This window comes from Artibeus jamaicensis, unplaced genomic scaffold (assembly GCF_021234435.1).
Source record: "Artibeus jamaicensis isolate MK-2021 breed Jamaican fruit bat unplaced genomic scaffold, CSHL_Jam_final contig_685, whole genome shotgun sequence".
Lineage (NCBI taxonomy): Eukaryota > Metazoa > Chordata > Mammalia > Chiroptera > Phyllostomidae > Artibeus > Artibeus jamaicensis.
In genome coordinates this window covers 6,315,830-6,335,686 of record NW_026521924.1, presented here as the reverse complement: position 1 = coordinate 6,335,686, position 19,857 = coordinate 6,315,830, and the positions used below count along the sequence as shown (strand labels likewise).

The 19,857-nt window shown below is 43.2% G+C and overlaps 1 protein-coding gene across 1 annotated transcript in view; it reads left to right on the top strand.

The window, feature by feature from the left end:
• The window catches only part of SLX4IP (SLX4 interacting protein), a 231,868-nt gene extending 218,864 nt beyond the window's left edge, over positions 1–13,004 (top strand). The window contains exons 7-8 of the mRNA XM_053671415.1: positions 6,713–6,813; positions 8,101–13,004. Coding sequence (XP_053527390.1) covers positions 6,713–6,813; positions 8,101–8,545 — 546 coding nt within the window. The 3' untranslated portion in view covers positions 8,546–13,004. The remainder of the gene's footprint in view (positions 1–6,712; positions 6,814–8,100) is intronic.
• The last annotated feature ends 6,853 nt before the right edge of the window (positions 13,005–19,857 follow it).

Below are 19,857 nucleotides of genomic sequence, written 5' to 3'. Positions count from 1 at the left end.
CCTTACCTCCTTTGTCAAATATTAATTGACCATAAAGCTATGGGTTTATTTCTGGGTTCTCTGTTCTGTTGTTCCACTGATCTCTGTGTGTCTGTTTTCATGCCAGTTTCAAGCTGCTACTATGGCCTTGTAGTATTTTTTGATATCAGGTAGTGTGATTCCACAAACTTTGTCTTTTTTCTCAAGTTACTGAGGCTACTCAGGATCTTTGGTGGTTCCATATAAATGTTTGAAATATTTGGTCTAGTTCTGTGAAATATGCCATTGGTGTCTTGGTAGGAATTGTGTGCAATCTATAGATTGCTTGAGGTTGTATGACATTTTAATGATGTTAATTCTTCCTATCCATGAACATGGTATGTGCTTCCACTTATTTGTATTTTCTTCCATTTTTTCCTTCAATTTCTTATAATTTTATCAACATAAGTCTTTTACATCCTCAGATTTATTCCTAAGTGTTTTTTTAAAATATATTTTATTGATTACACTATTACAGTTGTCTCATTTTCCACCCTTATTCCCCTCTGCCCTGCACACTCCCTCCTACCCGCATTCCCACCTTTAGTTCATGTCATATAAGTTCTTTGGCTTCTACATTTCCTATATTATTCTTACCCTCCCCCTGTCTATTTTCTACCTACCATCTATGCTACTTATTCCCTGTACCTTTTCCCCCTCACTCCCTCCCCAACCCCCCACTGATAACCCTCCATGTGATCTCCATTTCTGTGATTCTGATCCTGTTCTAGTTGTTTGCTTAGTTTGTTTTTGTTTTTGTTTTAGGTGTGGTTGTTAATACCTGTGAGTTTGTTGTCATTTTATTGTTTATATTTTTTGTCTTTTGTTTAGATAAGTTCCTTTAACATTTCATATAATAAGGGCTTGGTGATGATGAACTCCTTTAACTTGACCTTAACTGGGAAGCACTTTATTTGCCCTTCCATTCTAAATGATAGCATTGCTGGAGAGAGTAATCTTGGATGTAGGTCCTTGCCTTTCATGACTTAGAATGCTTTCCAGCCCCTTCTCACCTGCAAGGTTTCTTTTGAGTAATCAGTTGATAGTCTAATGGGAACTCCTTTGTAGGTAACTGTCTTCTTTTCTCTTGCTATTTTTAAGATTCTCTCCTTATACTTAATCTTGGCTAATACAATTATGATGTGCCTTAGTGTGTTCCTCCTTGGTTCCAAATTCTTTGGGACTCTCTGAGCTTCCTGGACTTCCTTGAAATCTATTTTCTTCACCAGATTGGGAAAGTTCTCCTTCATTATGTTGTCAAATAAGTTTTCAGTTTCTTGTTCTTCCTTTTCTCCTACTGGCACCCCTATGATTCGGATGTTGGAACATTTAAAGATGTCCTGGAATTTCCTAAGCCTCTCCTCATTTTTTGAATTTCTGTTTCTTCATTCTGTTCTGGTTGAATGTTTCTTTCTTCCTTCTGGTCTACACCATTGATTTGAGTACCATTTTTCTTCCCACACTGTTGGTTTCCTTTTTGTCACTTTTCATAGCTTTCGTTTTTTCATCTATTTTGCAACCATACTCAACCATTTCTGTGACCACACAGATTACCAGTGTTTTGAACTCTGCATCTGATAGGTTGTCTATCTCTTCATCACTTAGTCATATTTTTTCTGGAGTTTTGATCTGTTCTTTCATTTGAGCCTTTTTTTCCCCCCTCGGCCTGCTTGTTATGTATGAGGGGCAGAACCTTAGGTTTTCACCAGGGTGGGGCATACCTCATCACTGTTTTATGACACTGTATGTGGGGGAGGTGTCCGAGAGGGAACAATGGCACTTGCTCTGCTCTCTGCCAGTTTTCAGCCCAATTTTTCTGCTACCCACAATCAAATTGGGCTCTTCTGATGCTGATTCCCAGGTGGGTGAGTTTATGTACATTCTGGGACCCTGTGGGTCTCTCCAGTGGACTCTCCTGTGAGGCTGGGAGTTTCTCCCACTGCCACCTCAATGCTCACGGGTGTTTTCATTCAGAGGCTTTGAGGCTTTATTTCCCTGAGCTGGAACCCTGGGTTGCTCACTCACCAATTGTTCCTCCTGGTTTATCTGCAAGTGAATGTGGGTCTGTCCAGTCTGCAAGCAGCTGCCTCACCTGGTCCTCCAGACACCGCCCTGCCTCAACTTCTCTCTGCTCCTCCTACCAGTCTGGACGAATGTTTCTTCTTTAACTCCTTGGTTGTGGGACTTCCATACAGTTCAGTTTTATATCAGTTCTGGTTGTTTTTTTCATGTTTAAATTTGTTGTCCTTCTTTTGATTGTTTGAGGAGGCACAGTGTGTCTACTTATGCCTCCATCTTGGCTGGAAGTCACCTTTTTTTTTTGGAAGTTGTGAATGAGATTGTTTTCTTAGCCAAGATGTTAAATCTCATTTCTTCTTGGAAACTTCCAGAGAAGAATAAATTTCCTCAGACTAAAATATGCTCTCCTTAAAAAAGTCTATACACGATTTGTAACCTCATCCACCACCAATGTGCTCACAGGTATGTACACACACACACATACACACACACGCCTCTACCCCTCTTACCTGCTCACTAACCTCTTCCTCTGATTTGCTTTCCTGTTCCTCCCCACTTCCAGGCAGTGTCTGTTCTCAGAGCCTCAGTGCTCATGCTTCTCCTGCCTGAAATGCTCTTCTCTGTATTTTTACATGGCTTGTTCTCCACTCAGGTTTCTGGGTAAAGCTCACCTTGTTTACCACAGCCTTCCCTGACTATCATGTCCAAAACAACACTGCTTTGACCCCTTAGAGGTTTATATTTCTTAATAACGTCACCTAACATATGCTTGTTTGTTTCTTGTCTTCCTCATTGGGATGGAGTCTTCATGAGAGCAAAGATAATTTTTATGGGTCCATGTCCTTTCCTATAAGGTCCTCAAACAATGCCTAGTACAGCCCTGATCTGTGTGGCTCAGTTGCTTGGGTGTCATCCTGGAAGCAAAATGTTGCCCATTTGATTCCCAGTCAGGGCAACATGCCTGGGTTGCAGGTTTGGTCCCAGGTCGGGGTGTGCACAAAAGGCAACCGATTGATGTTTCTCTCTAACATCAGTCTTCGAGCTAGCCTTTGGGGATTGTAGCTATGTTAGCCTCTTTTCCTCCCTCCCCTCTCTTCTCAAAATAAATGAATCTCTAAAAAAATACATAACCATACCGGGTATAGAGTTCAGTGATTCTGCTGGACTCTGCTCAGTTACCAAGTCCTTGCTCCTTTAGGACAGAAGTTTATTAACTCTTCTGGGTATCAGAATCACCGAGGCACTTGCCTAAAACGCACATGCCCTGATGACCCCACCCCCAGTGATGCAAACACAGTAGATTTTGGGAGAAAATCCAAAACATTTTTGAACAAGCCCCCCGCTTCATTTTGATGCCTGAGATAACGACTACACTTTGCAAAAGTTGCCTCAGTGTACCGGCTTACATTTATTTATGTTTCTCTGCTCTGTGGAGTATTGTTTCATGTGTACCAGCAGTTCTTGAATTACCTGGGAACCTACATATAGATCGCCTAGCTCCACCCCAGGCTTTGTGAATCACAACTTCCAGGGATGGGGCCTGGGAATCTATACTTTTGAAAACCTCCTTTGGTGCTTCTAATACTGAATCTCTGATAGTCAGTCTTCTCACTAGCCTTTGGGAATCCCAGCTATGTTTTACAGACTCCTTAAAGAGGTACTAACTCAAGAGCTGGTGCTTTTTATGTCTTTCTAGGCCAGCTTCTTTCCCTATTCCCACATTAATCCAACGGTGTTCTGTTAAAAAAAAAAAAACATATTCAATAAGTCACTATGGATTTAATGCCTGGATCTATCCACAACTTCAACTTGCCTTCATAACTTAAATATTATTTAGTATTTATAACTACATTTCAATCTAGCTCATTCTCTGACTAGAGACAGAAAGTGAGTCTTAGTTGCCCAGCTAATTCTGGTGGTGGCTCTCTTTATAGTACCTTCTGTCCAGAAATTTAAAATGTGTTTCCCACGTCAGACCAAGTAGCACTGTGGTAATGTTGGCCATCATTATACTCAGACTCTAACCTACTCGACTTCCCCCTTGGACCTGTACATGTGCTTTGGCTGTCCTTGACACAGGGTACCCCCCGTGGTCTCCAGAGCATCCCCAGGGGTGGGGATAAGGCCTGACACCTTATCTGGCAGCCTGCCTGGTTTGCTCAAGCTGCCAAGGAGGGTATCCCTCTAGATTAGATTCCTTCTGGGGCTGGTGACCTTGCCTTATTTCTGTTCTGTTCTGTCCTGGAATTATATCTAGACACTTTTTACAAGTGGAAAGTTTTATAACTAAAATCCTGAAAGTATTACCAAAAGTAAAAATTAATAAATTGGGGGAGGGGCAGGTGACCAGGAAATGATATTTGCAGAATTTTATTCCTTGGCAGACTCAGAGCCAGCTTCCAGGTTGTGAAGAATCATTTATGTAGGCCAGAAAAGGTCATCTTGGTTATCCTATTTCTTAAGTACCCCTGGGCTACTCACTCTGGACATTGGATGGCCAACTGGTAGCCTTTTTAATTATGTTGAGTTTTTCTGTATTCTTTGCAGAAGATATCAGGGCAGAATCTAAAAAGGAGTAGTATCATCCAGGTATGCGAGAGAGACACTTGAAACCCCAGCACACACTGTCTGCACCTGAGAGTTTTGCCTCTGGATAAGCCATGGATTTGCATTTTGATGCCCTGTGTGAGAAGCCATTAGTAATCAGGACAACTCCCTTGGGAAATCCCATTCCCAGGTGGAAGCTGCTTCCTCTGGAGAACTTGTTTGGGGGCAGGAGAGGCTGTGATTTAGCAACAAGGGTACTGAATTGACCCTAGAAATGGAAGAACGAGAGATTTCTAATGAGATCTGACAGTTCAAGGGCTGAAGAAGGAGTCTAATCTTTTTTTTTCCTGCCCACCCAGTCTCCATACAAATGTAAATATGCCTCCTTCAACAAATTGCCAAATGTGGTTTTAATTTGTGAGCTGGAGACCCTGCATTGCCTTTTTTTTCCTCTTTTCTTTCTCTTTTCTTTTTCTTTTTTTGAAAATAAAGTCACAGGTTTTGCACTTTTTGAACTGGACATTTCTTCCTGTCACTCCGTCACATTTTCTGTTGTCCTTTTTCCTCCAAGGACCTTTTCCCCCATTGTTGGTTGTCAGAGGAATTTCGGATGAGAGTGCATCAGCCTGTGTCTTAAAGAAGTTTTTGAAGTTCTCATAGGAAATGCATAGTACTGTTTAGGTTTAAAAATAAATAAATAAGGGTCTTGATTGAATCCAATATGAGATTAGAAGTGTCACTATCACGGCATCCTCCTCGCAGTGGTCTCCACAGCGTCCATTGTTATTTATGACCCTGTCTGCCTTCCATTGTGGATTTCTTCCAGCCTTGGGGAATTTACATCATTTCTAATAGCAAAAGGCTTTCTGGTTCCCACAGAGTTGTTCAAAGCCTGACTCATGCTCCTTATGTTAATTGTTCAGCTCTGAAAATACAGCACTTACAGGGTGTGGTTGTGAGGGGGAAATCTACTGTACTTATAGGGCATGTTTAGAAGTGTTTCACACATAAATCTCAATCTCTCTCAATCGCTCTCTTAACTTTTCAACTGTAACTCTTTTTGGTCAACTAGTAAGTCTTAGAGGGGGGAAAGGGAAAAGCATCCAAATGCAGTATCACCCAATAAAACCTGTAACATTTCCTTCACTAACTCTTAAAACTGATGTAGGTTGTAACTAGATATGACTTTGGATAACACTGGTCAGTGTCTGAAACCATAGACAGTGCAGTGATGGGATGTGGGACACCCAGGCAAACTGCTGGCGCTCTCGTGGGACTATTGTTAATTCCAGTGTAAGTCTAAAGCAACTGTTACTGTGGCAGCAGCATTTTACTGTGGAATTTGATGGAGAAAGGTACTTGGTGTCCTGGAAAATGAGAGAGGATAACGCTTTGTCTGGATTATCCATTTGCTAACAAAAAGGAAACAATTCTAAAGAATGAAATGAGTCAACATTGGTGAAGGTTGGGAGATTTTTACATTCTATAACTACTTCCTAATGATGTCTTCACAAGAACATGTAAGGATAATCTATGAATTATATAAAACCATGGTAATACTAGTTCACTTAAGAAAAAAAAATTCCCAGGTTTTTAGTAGCCAAGATTCTCAAACTCCAGCTTTTAAAGTATTGGTATGAAAAGGCTTAACACTTTGATGCATTCTTGAGTATTGCAAAAGCCATATTCTGTATTTTTGTAACAAGAGGAAATGAGGAGAATTCTTAGGCTAGGCAGGGTACAGACCACTGTACCACCAGGTCTCTGAAAGATGGAAGTTCACAGTCATGCTGTTGCCTGGCTTCAAGATTCTGGGCTTTGGCACAGTCTGGACCTCGGAGATACCACATGTTGGCCAGGAGTCCTCAGGTGGTTTGGAATCACCATCCTTTCCATCACAGTCTTGTATACATTTGTGCTGCACATTAATGTATGAAGTGCGTGGGCTGGGACGTGACAATTTACCAAAAAGTTCTAGATTTAAAAAAATTTAAATGCCTAACACTAAGCAGTTTCATCTCGTTCTCACAAAAATAAATCTATTCACTGGGGCATTTAGAGTATCACTGTTTTGTCATGTTCAACTAATAGATTTTTCTGTTTGAATCTTTGTTATCTTTTGGAGTAGACGGAAAGAGCTCTCCATGGAGTGTCTGATTATTTTGCTGAGTGTGCAGAGAGTCCACTTCCTCCCAGTGCAAAGCTCAAGAGAAATGCCCTGAAAGAAATGTAGGTCCAATGTGTTTCCTTTTCTCATTTTTGACTGCCTATGTATACATATGGATACATAACAAGAAATCTAGAATTCGACAAGCATACATAGAACTTAATCACAACCCCCCTGGCACTGGGCCTACCTTAAGACACACACACATACTTGCTCTTCCACCTTCCTCTCTTTCTTTTGCTTTCTGGACAACAGGAGTCAAGTTCTTGCTTCACAGGTGTGTTGCAAGGAGCACTTAATTATAAGCACTTTGAAGATGAAACGCACCTGTTGGCGGTGTGTTTCATACAACTTGCAGAATGACTACAGACCTCAAAAAATACATTTCTTTTCTAAGACGCTTATTCTGACCCTAACATAATTATGATAATCCTCATGCCCTTGATAGCAATAGTAAGAACAGAAATCTATGTGTTTCTTTCCAGACCAAAGCTTATTCAAAATAAATATTTCAGCTTCATTGTTTTGAGTTTGGTGGTTTAAGACATTTCTTGCCATTCGCAAGCCTGCAAATATACACCTAAGTCAAAGTCTCTAGTTTGTAAATCTTCCCATGAAGTGTTTATCCTGCCCCTCAGAGTAATTTTCAACTAGAGGGAAGTTTACATTAACTGCTGTATATACTGTAGAAAAAGGGTTTGTGTGTGTGCACACATGTGCACATACGTACACACACTGGTGTCTGCCACGTTTCTACTTTGTTTCCATGCATACTCTCTGTAATTTTTCCCAGAATATTTCAGTTATATTAACTGAATCCTATTTCCAATGGTTAATGAACAAGCCTGACACCAACTAAATGGTGATTGTATTTGAATAATACCTTGAAATGGCCTGAGAGAAATTCCATAACATTGTTCCTTACTTACAAATAGACAGTGTGTATCTCTGTGCATGTTCTTGTACACATACACACAGAGACACATAAATACAGCTTGTGCTTTGGATGTATTTGAGCATTTACTTCTGGGGATGAAAATCAATATATCAAGTTGACCCTTAACATCTGAAATGAAGACTCGTCTGTCTTTGTTACAATAGGAACTCCACCGGTATCAGTAAATAAAGTGTTCCCTGGTGTATCCCAGTGTACTGGAAAATGTGACTGCTATTTCTTGACCCAGTCTGCATTTAAACGTACACTTGGGGATTTTTCTAGATCTGCCGGGGAGATAGGGAAAAGGGAACGTAGTGTATGCTTTCTTTTTTCAGGTGTAGGAGATGTGGTAAGGGGAATTTGGAGGAAACCATCACATTACAGCATTACAAAACAATTTTTTTTTTTTTAGTGTGAAAAGAGCTGAAACAAAAAGCAGCATCGTGAGCAAATCACAGAGCAGCAGGGACTCTGTGGGAACATCTAATGACTCAGTGATTGCAGAGATGGCAGTGGGAAGAGGTGGTAGTCCAGCTTCATCCAGTGCCCCACTGGCGGCCACGGGACAAGCAAAGGATTACATAAAGGCAGCTGAGAGCCAGTGGGGGCTCCCTGCTCAAAAGCTGGAAAATGTTCATCAGGCCCAGCCAGGAGAAACTAGCAGCCAGCAAAAACCTCATCCTGGGGAGTGGTTAGAGACAGGGCTTCTAAGCAGGAGCCCTGTCTGGAGATGTGAGTCAGCATCACCACGTCCAAAACAAAGTCCACGAGGGGCCAGAACACAACAGAAACGCAGGAACTGCGGCTCTGTGGAAGACTTCGACCACCACAAGAGAGTTTCTTTTGGAAGTGATTGATTAGCCCCAAGAGAAATAATAGTGGAAAAAAAGCAAAGCTGTCAGAGTTTTACCAATTTTAGAGCTGTTAGATCCGGGGTTACTTTTGAAACAAGATTTGGCAAAAACCATGTCTAATGAAGAGTTGCATGTTTTTGTATAAAGGACACATGTACAAAACCAAAGTCAGGGAGGATCTGTGGTGGGAAGTGGGGGTGGCTGGGATGCGGGGGGTGGGGCATGGGATGGAGACAACTGTACTTGAACAACAATAAAAAAAATGTGGGGAAGAAAAAGAGTTGCATGTTTTGGAAAATCTCTCCTCCAGACATCTTCTGTAAAATAAGCCAGGGCTAGCAGAGCAAACCGGCTCCGCCACAAACACTGAAAGGTTAGCTACGATTCATGGCAGCCCAGCCAAGAAAAGGAAGAAATACGAAAGAGGCCACTGACTTACCAAGGAGGATTGCAAAGTTGAGGTTGAGAGATATAGTGGCCAAACCTATGAAAAATGAGAAGGCTGTATAGATGCTGTGATTTCAAAGGAATTAGAATGACTTTTTTATATAGAAAAATATGTCTCTGTGTTAGGGATAGCTCTCAAAGCAGTCTCCTTCAGGAGCCCACACAAGGTATGTCCAGAAAGTATCCATCCATGTAATATGAAAAATAGAAACATTTATTGAAGAGGATACAAGATGTAAGAAACATTGTACATAGGACAGTAGTGCCTTGATCCCCTTCAAAATAGGCACCTTGGAACCTCACAAGTTCCTTTCAGTCACTATGAGCTGCCTGGTTGTATTTTCCTGAATTCATGCATGGTCTGAAATCTTCCCTCTCAAAGGTGATTTTAGTGTTGGGAAAAGCCAGAAGTCACAGGGTGCCAGATTGGGGCTGTAGCGGGGCTGAGTCACCTGGGAGATTTGATGTTTTGCCAAAAAACTGTGCCGGAGACATGATGCATGATGGGGCGAATTGGCATGATGAAGCTGCCAGTCACCAGTTGCCCATAACTGCAGTCTTCTGAATCATGTAAATAGTTTCCGCAGAGGAATGTTCAAGCTTAACACAAAATTTGATGCAGATCCATTGCTGTACTTGCTCAGTGATTTTGAATGTGACGGCCACATAGTACATGTGCTCACTCAGTGACGCCCCCACTGACTGACCAGTGCAGTGAAATTGTCATTGTTCACACATGGGCATTCCAGTCCACTCTCCTTGTCTGCTTGTTACGTTGATTTCACACAAACTGCTCTTGTTATAATAGTGGCTGTACTTTTTCCAGACAGACCTTGTATGCTTATTCTAACAACATTGCTACTTTCTCATCATACTTTATAACTGTCTTCAGAAATTTATTTTAATGATAAACATCCATTCATTTTGTCAGGGACAGCACCATTCCTGAAGAACTGCATGAAGAAACCAATCACATGTCTCCTGGACACATGTCTGTACAGACCATGCAATGGCCATGTAAAGATCATGCCACAGTGCTGCAGTTGAGTTGCAGGCATAAATTTATTCTCCTGCACCAGCATCATTGTCTGAAAATATGTTAGAAATGTGGCATTTGGGCCCCACCCCAGACTTACTGAATGAGAAACTGGGTGATTCTGAAACAGACTCAAGGTCGAGACCCACCGTACTGATTGGACACTCTCTAGTGTTTATTTCCTCTAGCCTGGCTTATCAGCTGGGGCCACATGTGGACACGTACACCCTTGTGTTCCCTCAAACTTGTAAAGCATGTGAATTCAGTATTTGAGTCACTCTGTTCTCAGGCTCTTAAGTCTGGTAGGCACAGCACCCAGAGAGCTGTTACTTACCTTAAGAATTGCAGTACCTTCCACATACACCAGTAACTTGGCCCACCACTGGAAAGCATGTTAGAGGCTTGTTCTTGCTTGTAGCTCAGGCCTATCCCTGTCCCTGCCTCTGAGATTTTGGTTAGATTCAGTATGGACTAGAACCCAAGGGGAACTTGGTGGCCAGAGTTTCTGGTTTCCCATTTGAAAGGCTTCACAGACAGTTCAAATTTGAAGCAGGAGTCTCAGATTTGCAGTGTCACGCAGTGGCCTTGTCTCCAGTGGGCTTGCTGAAATGCCATGTAGTGAATCATAGCAATGACTCATTTTGGATGCATACCCACTAAAGATTTCTTTACCTCAATATCATTCTGAAACAGGAAGAAATTGTCTTTAAAGGCCACCCATCAGTTATATCTCTGGTCAGCACTGGGTGGTCCTTTGAAGTAGCACCTCCCTTTTAACAAGGAAAATCAAGTGTATTCCCATAAGTGTTGAAGTTAGCAGAAAAATAGCCCAGAAAGAGCCCAGCAAAATACAAGAATATGGAAACAGTGTAAGTTCATACTTAAGACTAATTAGTGGTTTCTCCCACCTCACTGTGTCCTTCCCATGTCTCCTTCCCCCACTTATATTGTAGTGTAAGACTCATTAAGCAGCAGCCATATTCCATGGCAGCATTTTATGTCATGAAGTTCAGTCTTGGTCAACACCCGCCCATGAGTGTACATACTGTTCCTTCGATGCTCCAAACCCTGCCTGGAAACCTGTCCCCTTTCTGTGGCCCCAGCCTTACCACCCCAACTAGGAACATGGCTTTGCCCACTGGTATCACTTCCTCTTCCCTCCTAGCTTTTTTCTTACCTCCAGCTGATTCCAGCAGAATTCTGCTCACCCAGTAGGGGTCGACCACACAGAATGGAAACCTCCTGAGAAAGTGGAAGATGGATTTCCGCAGCCCATCCAGGCCCCTCTCTCAGAGTGGACAGTAGCCTGGGTGTTCTTTTCACTGAAGACAGGGCCACTATGTGTCATTGAATCTTCTTAAACAGAAACAGCTATTGGAACATTTTAAACACAAATAACCCAGGTGATAAGCCAAGAAACAATAAGTTTCCTGGAAGAGTCTAGAATAAAGACAGCCATTCCAGAGCAATAGCTGCTGCCTGCTGCAGAACAAGAAGGTGAACTTTGAACTAGAGGCAACAGGAAGGTTTTTTTAAAAGAAGTTTTTATTTCATTAGTTAACCCGGGCTTGATGGTTAAGGCCAATTCTTATAATGATTTTCTTTCAAGAAACATCTTGGCATTAGAGTTTGTTGTATTTGTGGAAATAACGATTACTGCGTTGTAAGAGAGAAAAATAGTGCCACTGGTTGCAGATTGATACAGTCTTTCTCGCATGGGATTTTAGCAGGGTTAATGGGTGGAACAGCTCTCCCCTTCTGCACCGTGGCACGTGTTTGAGGAATTCTGCCTTCTAGCACTTTCCTTCCACATGTCTGAAACACCCCTGGATCTCTTGTCATTTGAGTCGTTGTGTGATTCTTTGGCTATTTGGAAGTACAAAAGGGGAAATGGCGGCAGGGTAGGGAGGGTGTTTTTGCTTATTAGGTGGGAAATGCAGGGTTTTCTGCTGCTGGAACTGGTGTATGTTTTCATATTTTAAGTAATCTTCATAATTCTGCAACTGAAAATCTGGGATCCTGTCAATATTCTTACTCAAAAAGGGACAAGTTCTTCATCCACTTACTTAATAACCTAAAATAAATGTATAGTCAAATCCTAGTAAATTCTGATGATGCTTAGAAGACATGTGGATCCACTTTGATTAATGTCACAACTTTGAACTCTCAAACTCTCTCAGTGTCATAGCTTCTAAGTCATCTCTGTGGGCTTTCAAATGACTTTTTAATAGATTGGGTTTTGCTAATGTTATGTCTTCATTTTTTGTCTTTTAACCAGAAATGTCTGAGAACCGTCAGTGTGATTTTTCTTACACATTTTTCTTTTCATTGCCACTGGAGGTTAACTGTCATCCAGTTATGCATATAAATTGTGAAATGCAAAGGAGCAAACATTTGGTGAGAGAGGAGCGAGTGCTGTAGGTTTTTTATTCACTTATTTACTATGGAAAAAGTAGGAAAATGTTTCTCATTTTATAAAAAGCAAGAGTCACAAAAACCCTTTATAGTTTGAAGTACGGAGAATATGGTTATTCTCTGAATGAGGTATCTCAAGATAGATTTGGGGGGCAACAGTGAGATCACAGTTGTTTGTTTCTGGTATCAAGTTTGGACTTCGTACGAATTGTTGTACATATCAGTGGCCTTTGATCTCAGAGAGAGCTTGGAGGGCAGAGCAGGAAGGGAAGGAAACCTCTGTGCCAGGAGAATGGCCTGGGGCCACCGTGTCACTGTCCTCTGCTTCCTTGAGTTCCTCTTGGTAGGCCCCACTGTAATGTTTCCACAAAATTCCAGTGAGTGGCCCTCTTTCTGAAGTAGCAAATGGCTTTCCTAACCACCAAAAATTCTCTATTCAGCATGCTGTGACTTGAATGTGGAAGTCATTTAGACTTCTTTTCGTCTCCTTTGAGGAAATGTCCACGCTTGGTTAGACGAGAGAGTTTATTCCTTTTTATTGAAACAGTAATGAATTGAAACACGTTGGAGCAAGTAAAAAATCAAAATTAAGTTGATTTCTGGTAAATGGTTTAAAGCCTTCCTTGGTACAAAATAAATTAAGCATTGTAAAATGAGGTTAGTTCAGCTAATTACTCAGAACACAAGTCTAACCATATATATTATTGGTATTACAACTTAGTGATATAATGAAATCCTCAGAAATCTGATGAACTCCCTCTAATTTGGTTTCTGTATTTATTTAACTAGACAAGGAACGACTGTCAGTGTGTAGCTTAACAGAGGGGACTTGCATGTGTGAAATTATTGCCTTTAATTGTCAAGAACTACTTCGTACTGGGCTTGAAATTATTTGCACTTAAAACAGTGTCATTATGCAGCATATAGCATTACCACGTGTTACCTTATCATTGCCATTACAGTTACTTATCAAAACTTTTAATTCTTTGATTAAGCAAATATCAATAAAACCATATGTTTGACCCTAAAGCATCTGAGCAGGAGACTGCAGGTATGGATTTGTCAGATCCCCAGAATAACTCTCTTCAGTCAAGTTAGAAAGCCAGCCCTGCCGATGCGGCTCGGTGGGTTGGAGCATGGTCCTGTGCATGGGAAGCTCGCCAGCTGGGTCCCCAGGCAGGCCGCAGACCGAGGCTGCAGTTCCAGTCCCCTGTCCATCCCTTACCAGGAGGCAACCAGTTGATGTTTTTCTGTCTCTCTCACTTTCGTCCCTCCATCTCCCCCTCCCTTTCTCTCTAAAGTCAATAAATTTTTAAAAAGTGTTTTGAAGCCAAATACTGTAGCAATCACCAAGAGAGCTCAGTTTCAACATTGACCTTATCCTCTCATTTGTTTAAAATATTTAAACATTTGTACATGCCTAGGAGGATGAAAGTAGTGGAAATGGACCTGTTTTATGAATAAAAAGAAAAGTTGTTTAAAAAGTCAAATTAGTGTGTATCACTTTTCTTCAAAACAAGTGAGTTAACCCCAAGGAATGTACATCTAAAATGCCCTTTCCTGAACATGCTATTTAAAATTATATTCTGTCTGTTAGAGACTTTTTCTTTCCTCCTTGAAGCAATGCTGAGGTTTTGAATGCCGAGTTAAAATAATCAGAAGAGCTCTGCATCTGAGTAATTGGTCCTAAAGCTGCAGGTTTGAAAAATACTGTGTGGGATGCTGTGATTAAATTGGCCTGTAGGATTTTGGGGTGGTCTTCACAATGCAGATATTTCCCACTTCTGCTCCCAATTGTGAGCTCAGATAGACTCCTCTTGTGAGGGGTTAAAGAATGTGACCTTGATTCCTTTCCAGAGAATCTTGACGTTTCCCAAGTGGATTCATTTCCATTTTCTAAGTGGACCTAGTCCTCATTCAGCACTGAATGAAGTCCTGGGCTGACTCTTTCTTTACAGTGCCTTTTATGACAGAATCCCAGGCCTCTCTGGTTGCTTGTAAATATATTTTCCCTCGGGTCCTGTACATAATTTTTCAGAAGCATTTCAGTATCAGGTTGGAATAATACACTTGAATAGCTGTGGGTGAAATGCTGAGAACCACAGCATTTGATGAAGCAAAGCCCATTTCCTTGAGTTGTGGCTGTGGCGGTGTGTTGTGTGGCCCAGCCCACAGAACAGAGGCACTGCCCTGGGCCTGGACTGGGGACCTGGGGACTGAAAGATAGCATGGTGCTACCAGCTCACACTCTGGGTCCAGCTGCTGTTTTGACATTGATTGGTTTGTGTGTTTTGGGACTAGTCATTTAATGTCATGGGCCTCAGTTTCTTCCATTATCAATCATTAATATTTTAACTGCCACCCTTGGCTCTATAGAGTCCTGAATTAAAGGTAGAACTCCCATGCATTAATTGCTCCATCTGCTTTAAAACAGGTTCTTGAACTGACCACACACATTGGAATTACCTGGGTAGCTTCTACTTAATATCAGAATCTTTCAGATAATGGCCTGAGTGTGGGTAATTCTAAAAGATCCTTAAATAATGATTCTCATGAAAAGCCATGGTTAAGAATTATTGTTTAAAAATATAGGGGTGGGGGTGGGTCTCAATAAATACTGGGTGTTAAAAGAGGCAGGACCCTCTAAGAACTGAGAATCCTTTAGGAGAGGGGCTTTCTGCAAATCAGAAGTGTACCTACCTGCCTTCTGAATAGCAAAGGCTTTGGCGGTGTGGTGTCACTAAGTGTACATTTTAATCGCACAAAGGGATGTATTTTGTTTTCTCCTTTAAGGCCCCTCCAGTCGTAAGGCTGCTTTAGACCCACCACCTCAGCCCGCAGCTTCGTCTTTGGCAGCACTGAGACATTGTTTCCCTCCCACAGAAGATGAGTTTTTAAAGCACCTAAATAATTGTCTGGGGTTTGCCTTTGATCCATGATCATTAATATCATTAATAAGCTCTCAAAAAGTGCATGTGAATCTCAAATTCACATTTGGCAGGGCAGTGGAAGAATGAATGCTTTTAAAATAGTTTGGCTCAGAAAGCACATCTGAAATAACCCTGTGGGAAAATCAGGAGAATTTCTCATCCTCCAAAGGATTACCTAGGATGAGATGCTGACCTTGTATTTTAAGTTCAGTTGCATTTCTTAAGACCTCATTCATTCCCCAGCCTGATTTATTTTAGGGGGTGCAGTAGACTGTGGGAGGGACCCTGGTGATGTACAGTTTCATGTTTTCTACAGTTCCCAAAAGATCATAACGTATATATTTCTTTAAAAAAATAAAAAGACCAGCTTTTCCACGAGATTTACTACAGCTTTTCTCTCAGAAATTAGAGCCGAAGAATTCTCTCCTCTTCAGGCTTCTAAGGCAACCGAGCCCCAGAAGGCCGAGTGCACACAGGGTGAGCAGAGCGCTGACCTCTGCCGGGGAGAGGTCAGCTCGGCACACAAGACTCAAAAGGGAGGAAGAAAAAGCAGCTCCTCAGCGGGGAGTTTGACTTGCTTTAGGGCAGAAGAGCTTTTATAAATAAGTTCTCAGTCTCCCACGCCCTCTCACCGGCTCTTCTATTACTAGTCCTGTCTCTGTGCTTAGACAAGTGCACACAGGCACACACACACTCACACCAGCACACACGGACACACAGACTCACCGACAGATACAGCTCACAGCCCTCTCCACCTGCCCCTGGAGTTGTGGAATGGACTGGCAGGCCCTCCTGCAGAAGAGGCAGGTGATGGATTGACTGGGAATTTTTCTAGGCCCGGTGGCTGGCTCTTAAGGCCTTTTCACTTCCTCCTTAACATGCTCAGCTGGTGAGAAGAATGCAGAGGGCTCTTTCCCAAACCCACTGTGGGTGCCGGGGAGGATTAATACCAGCCATCTATTCCTGTTGTCAGAGGGAGAAGGTGGAATGGTAAATGAAAGCGACCTCTGGCCTTGATGAGGCAGATTGGGCTGGGCGTTCGGGAGGTGTCCCAGTAACAAGCCTGGAAGGTCCTCCCTGTCGTGCTGGCAGAGTGAACCAGGCTTGTGAAACAGCAGCGCTGCTTTGATTTGGACATTCCTCTGAAAACGCTTCCCTGGTGATCCTTTTCCCGTGCCTTCTGCTCAGCTCGGTGACCAGCCAGAGAAGAGTGGGGACCGTGGGCTGAGCCAGGAGCATCTAGAAAAGCACCCTCGGATAGCTCCCCAGTGACAAGTGCTCAAACAACGTGAAAGCACCTCTGGGAGGAAGAGCTCTCCGTGTCAGAGATTCAGGGGGTCTACTGTTGGGGTTCTTATTTCAATACTAAAAATCTCCAGCTACAAGAACCTTCTGGATCTTACCTAAAATGTCAACAAGCAAGCTGTCCATCTGTGAATTGTCTATATCAAAGTGGCCTTGCTTTCTCTTGGGGATAGTATTTCTTAGTACCAGTTTATCAAAATGCATGTTCTGGGTCCTGGTTGTAGAAACGATTTTGGCTATTGTTCCACATATTTCTGAGGTCTAACTCCAGATCCTGGTAATATTTTAGAAAAACTCACTGAACTTGAGAGAATCCTCAACTTTTTGACACTGGCTTTGCATGTCCACTTAGGCCAGCTGCCCATCATAGGAGGACGAGCCTGGGAGAGAAGCGATTGTGGGAGAGAAAGTGGAGCTTGACATTTATTTAGTTCCTTGGTCCAGAGGAAGTGGCCAGTGTGCAGCGAGGACAGCCAAGGAGGGAACTTCTTCGGAGACAAAGGCTGCTGAGGGTGTGGAGGGGAGATGACAACATAGTCAATCCACTGAAAACCTCATAAAAAAAAACAGGAGTCAAACATTATGTTTCATAAGGATTAAGAACTGGCCCAAGACTGTCCTGGAATCCTTTAGGTCAGACACCGGAGCGTACCTATTTCAGCCCTAATTTTATAAAACTATTGGGGGGATATAGAAGAAAGAACTATGTTCTATTATTACTTAGAGGTTTTAGAGAGCCATCTATACACAGATCACTCACTGTTGCAGAATTTAATTGGGCACCAGGTTTTCTAGCAGTTCCGTAGTTCAGGCTTGTCTTGAATGAGCTCCTGCTATGCTGGTAGGAGGCATGTAATTAATTGAGCTGGGAAAAAGCCAATGATCTGTAGAGTCAAAACCAAATATAGCATCTAGACATGACATCGCCTGATATGACTCCCTTTAGAAGAGGCCTGTGTAAATTTGCTGATACTGTATAACAAATTACCATCAGTGCAGATTGGTTGTGGAACAGTTTCTGACACTGTTCAGCTGGGCCCTCTGCTTGGGTCTCACAAGGCCTCATCTGGAGGCTTATCCAGAGAAAGATCCACTTCCAAGCTCCCTCAGGTTGTTGGCGAAATTCAGTTCCTAGGGGCCCCACTGCCCTGCTAGTTGCAGACCTGGGAGTTCACTCAGCTCCCAGAGGCTGTTCTCAGGTCCCTGCCACTGGTCCCTGTATCTATCTGAGTAATGGAGAAAGCTCCCTAGTCCTTAGTCTCTCTGTGACCAGCCAAAGAAAACTCTCTGCTTGTAAAGCACTCCTGTGATCAGGTCCATTCCACATGGATCATCTCTCTTGTTTTCAGACCCCCTGGATTCATGTTTGAGCAAATGACCAGGGGTCAAGAATCTTTAGGGGCCACTTTGGGATTCCATCTAGCGCCAGATCCAACAGCCCTTAGCTCTTCTCTGACGGGGGTCCAGTGTAATGGCGAGAGCAGGCACTGTCACTGGAATCTAGCTGGATTCCTTACTCTTTCAGTGGACTCTATAGCCTGTCACAGGATGCTTGGAGCAATGCTGAGGGCAGCACTTTCTTCCTGCAGGCCTTTTCATGATTATTAACCGCAGCACATGGTCACTATCATGATTTCACAGATGAGGAAACTGAGACGCAAAGGATTTCAGAAAGTTTCCCAAGTTAGTAAGTAAGTGGCAGAGCCCAAATTCCAGGTCTGTCTGACTCCCAAGCCTAGAACTTGGGTGACCCCAGCACCACGCAGGCAGAAACTACCAACACCGGGAACTGGGAAGGAAGAGCTGCGACTGGAATCAAGGAAGTCTGGCTCCGGAGTGCGTGCCCTTGACCACTGGGCACACACTGCCCGGCAGCTGGCTGGGCCCACGTGAATGCAGAACGCCGTGAGGAAACGTTCAGGACCTCTTCTGCTGAGTGTTGGACTGAGAAGTCACAGGAAACACAGGAATAACAGATCCATGGCTGTGGGGAAAGCCAGAGGTTGTGGTGAGGCTCGGCCCCCGCCCCCACACTCCCCTCACTCCTTTCCTTTTCATCACAGACACATTTGCCTTGCCGTAGTTTTGTGCAAACCTGTAACTGTTTCAATCTCTGCTCTTCCCTTCTGTTGTAAGCTGTGGATTCTTTGCAAAGCACTCCAAAAAACCTCCCTGCAAAGCCAGAAAGAGCCCCCTGAGAGTTTCTGATTGTTCATGTCCTAAACTTGCAGGGTTTATGTTTCTGTCTCCAGGACAGGGTTTTTCCAAGCCATTCAGCGTGGGTGCCTCAGCGCATAGGAAACCTTTGCATAACATGTAATCCAGGCCCACCCCAAGCCAACAGCAGGTTAAAGATGACTCCTGGGACACCCTCCGCAGCGGGTGCAGAGAGCATGGGAGAGTGGGCTTTGGGGATGTTGGGTGGAGGAAGCGGAGCTGCCCACAGGCAGTTTCAGAACCCCCAGATCTGTCAGTGCTGGTGCCGCCGCCCACTGGACCTGGTGAACTCAATCACATTCGAGCTACTTGGATTTTAGTAATTTTCAATGCTCGGGTGGTTTCTCTGTGATAACTGGGGAGCACCCTATCAGAGGAAGCCGAAGTGGTTCGGGGATGTGGGATGAAGTCTGATGGTAATTGCAATCACCTGATACTGGCCATGGAGTGTAGTGTGTTGTCCTGAAAACTCCTGTAGAGCGTGCACGCGTGGTGTGTGTGAGTGCACACGTGCATGTGTGCACACACAGGGAGGGGTAGGATGTAGTGGGACTCTCAGTTTCCTTTCTGAACCTCTTCCTGTGCTTCATTTTTGTAAGTCTATGAAGCAGAAACAAGAAAATCTGAAGCTGCCCAAGAACAAAGGAACCACCTACCAAGGGACAGGGCTTAATCTGCCTTTGGTTCGGAAAACACCTATTGCTCTCAGATTTATAAAGATGTCACTTTCTACTTAAAACCTTGAGGAGGCACAGCTCAGATCAAGGGCACTGTTCTTGTGGCAGCCTGAGTAGTCATTAGTAAGCCAGCTGCAGACGTGTGTTCCGCTTGGGGTCCTGGAAGAGACCCACAAGCCTGCCAGGAGAGCTTCCCTTTAAAACAAAGCCGTTGCTTTCATGTCACTGGCATTTTAGGTTTTGCTCCTGGATAATTCAAACCTGGAGTGCCCTGGTGTGGATGTTTGC